The sequence below is a fragment of the Periplaneta americana genome, chromosome 12, assembly GCF_040183065.1.
Source record: "Periplaneta americana isolate PAMFEO1 chromosome 12, P.americana_PAMFEO1_priV1, whole genome shotgun sequence".
NCBI classification, from domain to species: Eukaryota; Metazoa; Arthropoda; class Insecta; order Blattodea; family Blattidae; genus Periplaneta; species Periplaneta americana.
This window is the reverse complement of record NC_091128.1, coordinates 156,897,711-156,904,159: the sequence shown is the minus strand read 5'-3', so window position 1 is coordinate 156,904,159 and position 6,449 is coordinate 156,897,711. Positions and strand designations below refer to the sequence as shown.

At 34.5% G+C, this 6,449-nt stretch overlaps 1 protein-coding gene across 3 annotated transcripts in view; it reads left to right on the top strand.

Annotated features, from left to right (window-relative positions):
- Positions 1-338: 338 nt before the first annotated feature.
- The window catches only part of LOC138711039 (serologically defined colon cancer antigen 8 homolog), a 105,096-nt gene continuing 98,985 nt past the window's right edge, over positions 339-6,449 (top strand). For all 3 annotated transcript variants that reach the window (XM_069842331.1, XM_069842332.1, XM_069842330.1), the window contains exons 1-2: positions 339-509; positions 4,286-4,433. In XM_069842331.1, the coding sequence (XP_069698432.1) occupies positions 4,308-4,433 (126 nt within the window). In that variant the 5' untranslated portion in view covers positions 339-509; positions 4,286-4,307. The remainder of the gene's footprint in view (positions 510-4,285; positions 4,434-6,449) is intronic.

The window sequence follows — 6,449 nt, the reverse complement described above, 5'->3', positions numbered from 1 at the left end:
CTGAGAGGTTCTCTCCCTCCCTCTCCCCCTCCCTCCCGCCAATACCGTTACCATGGCAACCGTGAACGTTTTTTTTTTTTCAATAACAAACACGTTACCGTGGCGACTGTCCAGTGTTGCCTGTTGCTGCAGTCAGTGATTGTAATAGTAGAATTTCTAGTAACTTGAAGACCAATATTAGACATTTATAATTTTACAGTAGATGAATTTGAAGAAACATTCCTATTTATATTCATTAGAAAGTTAACCTGCTAATTTCTGTGTCAATTATGGTTAGTTGAGTTGATAGATTGGCAGCATTGATGGCTACTATTTGAAAATTACAATCATATGTTCAATTGTTTTGTAATGGCGGGTTAGTAGAATATTTTGGGATTTCTGATTTCGTTATGTATTCAGGCGTGAAATATTTCCTTAATCCTGAGAAGAGACACTTGGTATTTAAATGAATCTGAAGAGGAGTTACTGTAGCGTAGCCGAAAGGGAGCCCGATTGTTCGCAATCGAAAGGTTTGCTAGCTAATGTAAATTATTTTGGTATTTATGTACTCACAAGAAATTGTAGGCTACATTTTTAAGAATGTTGTCTATAAAATGCATAATACAGCATAGTTTATCAGAATTATGCCGCAACATAATGAAACGAGTGTTGTCATTGAATTTCTGCCTGAATTCATATTATCTAACTTATTTGCTGAATAAGTTTATTCGACATTTCGTGATTGCAGGACACTATGATGCCATTACGATAAGTTTAGTGGAAAATGTAGTTTACATGACACTAATCTCTCTTGGTTGTCCGTCCGTTGCATATTAATATTAATCGTACTATAGAGAAATATTAAAAAATAGTGTTTTTGAGTAAGTTTCATTTAGAATCTTATATTAGCATTGCAGCTTTGGGGGGGGGGGGGAAGTCCAAAATAAATTATACAAGCATATGTAATACATACTGTGCATATTTTAGTTCCGTTTAAAATGTAATTCATCAATTGGTTAGAAAGAATGAATATAGAGACATTTTGTTAATTCTATTCTAAATTGGCTTTAAAATAATTAGGCAATGCATTGACGACTGTAATACGGTATATGAATAATTAACTCTTTTTTTTAAGACTAACAGAGAGTAGATGGAGATATGATTAAATGCGTGTCTTGTATTATGAAAATTTAATGTTCTGATGAGTAAATATTAGGCCTAAATGATTTTTAACAAAACATAATGAGGGAAAGAATGTAGGCCTACTGACAAAGTAAGGTCAAGATTTCTATATTTCACCTTTTAGGAAAACGGAGTACTATTAAGTGTAATCAATTTGATTAACCTTTATTTCCACTTTTTATTTTTTATTTGATAAATAAGATGTAGGCTAAACCAACGTAAGGTGTCATCATTAATATTATAAAACTTTAATATTTTTACCAACATATTGTGATCTACATAGTCATATGCTTTTGCTAAATCACGAAATAACCCTCCAACGTATAATTTCTGAATTCAAAGAATTCAGTACTGGTACTTCATTCACTAACTAAAGGCAGTATTCCCTGTCGAGTTTTTAAATCCAGGCTGCTCTAAACTAATACATTTTTGGATTCCAAACAGTGATATATATATATAACTGTCCCAAACATTTTTGAAAATGTTAATAATGATAGGTATTTATAAGTAGCAACGGTAGATTTATTTCCCTTTTTGCGCTTCTGTTGAGTCTTTCTGAGAAAATGCCATCCATATTGCATTCATAAAGTACTGCGTACATAAATAGCTTAAAGGAGTATAAATTATTTCAGAAGAGACGTTTAGAAGTTCACTTGGTATTTCATCATACACAGAGGAATTTTTTTGTTTTTAGATGTGTTTTATGATATACATAGGCTAATTTCTGCTAGTATTTATTTATTTATTTTATTGCTAGTAAATTTCAAATGAATACAAGTTAATATAATATAAATATAATATAAACTAGCCTACTATTGAATGAGTAAGACTCTTGCTCAGGAGGGAATTCCAATACAAACAAAAATAAAATTGAGAGTGAATAAATTACAGATTAAAAAGTGTTAAATATCTTCAAACCCAAACTATAAATCCAATACAAATTTAAAAAATTTTTTTTATTAATTTGTAGAGGATTAGTGGTTAAAATAATAATCGGAAATATATTTGAAACTTGGATATTCAATATTAAATATACCGGTATCTATTAAATAAATTACAGCATATTCTGCAGAATCTTTAATATTAAGTTACGATGATATTTATAGAAAGTTGTAAAGAAATTTGCAACAGAATTTGGATTCTGTGTTTATGATCATTTTAATAATAATAATAATAATAATAATAATAATAGTAGTAATAATAGCCTACTAATAAATATAGGCTACAGAATATATTTCCGTTATATTTGTAGGCAATATCGACTAGTTTCATTTTTAATAGTAGCCTACCTAATCCAAATAATTTTTATTTTATTGTCGAATTTTATATTTTTCTATTCAGATGCAATATTTTTTGCTTCTTTGATGATTTAGATAAAGTTTTGCAGTAGTTCTTACAGTAGTTAACGATATGAGAATTATTAGTTTTGTTGTTACTCATTAAATATACAGAGTGTTACAGCGATAAGTACCAGTTTATTCTTCGGCCGCTGGGCAACACATGCTTGTGAGACTGTCAGCAACCGGACCCTTAAACTCACGGCACTTCACAGAATTAAAACTTGCATGCATAGTTACTAAACATAAAATGTTATATTTAACATTAATTATTATATGTTATATTATTTACAGGATTTTGTACTCACCCTCATGACAGTAGCTGCTGGAAGTGTTGACCATTTTGAGCTGTATAGAGTTCATATCGCCATAAAAACCATCGTCCACATTCATGAGTTCCACTGCACTGATTTGTCTAAATGCGTCACGAATGTTATCTTTCATTTGTTCAATTGTGTGAGGATTTTAGTGTTCCTTATAAATAAAAATCTAATCTAATTACACAACCTGCTTCAATAAACTTTTCCACTACTTGTTTTATTGTCCTCCTGGTCGGAACTGGGCAGCCTGGAAAATGATTTCTAAATTTTCGCCTTGTTTTGCCACACGATTTTTTTTGTAGACTATAATAAGTTTTCAGAACATATGCATGACTCCTCTCTACGTATTCCAATCTCAGACTGACTAGTCATTGAAATGTTAGGTGAGGTATTGAATGCTGAGAGAGGGGGAGCTGGCCATCTGGAAGTTGCTCAACCACCGCCACCGCCTAGTGGCCGATGAGTAAATCAGTCCTTATTGCTGGAACACTCTGTATATACATATAGAACTTGAACATTTTACTATCCATACATTAATAATAATAATAATAATAATAATAATAATAATAATAATAATCATCGTCATCATCATATCAACAGTGCTTTCTTCTCTAGAAGTTGAAGTGTCAAAACATTACCAGTATCAAACACTGAGTGAAAAATTTACTTTGTGAATTATTTATAATCTGTGTTGTGTTTATCAGGTGGAATGAGCAAAAGCTATTTTCTGCAATTACTCATACATAGTATATTCCAATTACCTTACTAGAAATTTGGGTGAAACGAGCGTTGAGCGACTTCTGCCGATTTTGGAATAGACACCGACGCACTTGAACTGCCAACATAGAAAACAAAAAATCACACTCAATCGCTTTCACCTTCATCTTGACGGGATAATAAAAGCCTAAACTAACCTAACCTAACCTAAGTGCGTCGCTGTCAATTCCAAAATCGGCGGAAGTCGCTCAACGCTCGTTTAACCGAAATTTGAAATTCCCTGTTTTTTCCTAACTTTTTTGTATCTGTCTGAAAAAAATGTGCTGGTACTCCATGGCAACGCACATAGCACTGGTTATTATAATATGTGACATAACTAGTTGAAGAAAATGCAGTATATCACAGGTGTATTATTAATTGAAGGTGATGTTTTGTTAGTAAGCTATATATATTACATTTAACTTTGTTGTGTGTTTGTCATAACTGTTTATAAATTCTTCATATCAGTTAGTACTTACTTACTTACAAATGGCTTTTAAGGAACCCGGAAGTTCATTGCCATCCTCACATAAGCCCGCCATTGATCCCTATCTGTGCAAGATTAATCCAGTCTCATCATCATATCCCACCTCCCTCAAATCCATTTTAATATTATCCTCCCATCTACGTCTCGGCCTCCCCAAAGGTCTTTTTCCCTCCGGTCTCCCATATCAGTTAGTACAGAGATATAAATTCTGTTTCTGCTTCCAGAAAGTCCACTGGCGCCCACAAGATGGACACTCTCAAGAAGAGAACCCCGGACTACACTGACATTGCCTATAGAGAGGCAGTCGCACGGCTCAGATACTTGCTGGCAGAGTCATACTCCCCACACTCGTCTCCTGCTAAAAGCTCTCTGGTAATTTTTGACACTGGTTCTACTTCGTCATTATACAGGGTGGGAGATGTTCAGTGACAGGAACTTTTTTTCACAGAGTAAAATTTTCCTCTGCCAGTTTGCATTATTTCTTTTTATTTATTGGGAAATCGACTTTGTTTCTAGAAGAAATTGCAACATTGCGGTAACATTTGCCAACGTATAGAAACACTCTCCTCTGCAATGGTGAGGCAGTTATGTGGTCAATCTCAACATCAGAGCTTTCTAACGAGGGAGTGCCCTTACATCCCGTGATAGTCAGGCCTTAGTTTGAAGCATGCATCTGGTAATAGTATTACCAAACGTCAGTTACTTAAAGTGGTTTATTTATGTAACAGACTTTGTAAAATTTATGAGTTTGTTATTACATCCCTGCAAATATTCTGTGATTAATATTAGTGTAGGTTTGGTTCAATCTGTCATCCGATATGGTGTAATCAGATGGGAAGGAGCAACAAAATTTTAACTTTCTCTGCTGATATTGCTTCAGAAGTGGGTAATTAATATTAAATTTGCTTAACTTAAGGGGAAACAGAATTTGATTTCGGATAAAAATTTTTTATTTTATATTCTATATTTTTTTAAATTTTATTTATTTCCCCTTTTCCAATATAATATTGTTTTGTTTTCCCTCTTTAAAATGGTATATCATATATGATTACACTAAAATTTTATGCATGTTAATTTTTCAATTTTATGAGAAGAGGTATACAAGTTTCAATTTTAATGCTCATTCTTCATAAATTCACGGATTTTGAGCGGGAAATTATACAGGGTGTTTCCGAGGTGGTGTTACAAACTTTCAGGGATGATGGCGAAGGGCACATGTATCAATTTGAGATAGGAACCATGGTCCGGAAATGACTGAGTCGGAAGTTATAAGCAAAAATAGTTGTGTGGAAATGGAATTGTAATTTGGCAACACATGCCCTTCTTCCCTTAACTTTTGGAACAGTCGTGGAAAGATGGTTGGGCTGGATGTCTCCTACGTGGGTACTTGTCCCGATACAATCTGTGAGCTTGTTTACTGTTCCCATTGGCTCATCCATATTCTAAAATCAGGTCTGCTTATTCCGCTCTCGTGTACTCCTCCATTTCACTAGGACTGATCAACTGGACACTGCAACTTGTACACATACACTGCTGTCTACAGACGTGCATATCAGGACCGACCATGTCCGTTACACATTACGCTATCTGCATTGCTTTAGTGTAGTTTCCTGTCCCCATCCCTCAGACAGCGCACTGAATGGAATACTGTAAGTAGACAACGTAAACAACGTCAGATGAATACAGTATGTGTAAGATGTACAGATAAATACACATAAATAAGGTGTACAGAGGAATAAAATTATTTCATTTCCACACAACTATTTTTGCTTGTAACTTTCGACTCGGTCATTTCCGGACCATGGTTCCTGATCTCAAATTGATACATGTGCCCTTCGCCATCATCCCTGAAAGTTTCTAACACCACTTCGGAAACACCCTATATATTGTAAATTTATTTCAACTCGACAACAATGTAATTTTATTCTTAACAATAATAACTCATCACTTTCTACAATTTAATTCCACTCCCGTCAACAATGGGATTTGCTCTCCACACAGCAACACAGTATTCGTTATTGCACTGCACAGACGACAATGACAATTTACTTGGAATATTGAGAACAACAATTAACTGTTAATTTTAACTAATGTTCACAAAGCACTATTTACAAATCAGAACTGTTAGTTCTCAGTTCACAGTTCTTCTAGCTCAGTCACTCAAGTTCACAGTATCTCGAACCATAGACCTTCAGAGACAGTCCACTATACTCGAACTCAGGTCCCTCGAACTGCGGTCCACTGCACTCGAACTCAGGCCTTCGGATGCTGACACAGTTGCGGACGCACACTCAAGTCGAACTCCGGTACACAAGACTCGCTGGCTTGCTCTGTTCACTGACTGTAACAACACTGGCTTACTGACTGACTGACTGACTTTCACTTGCG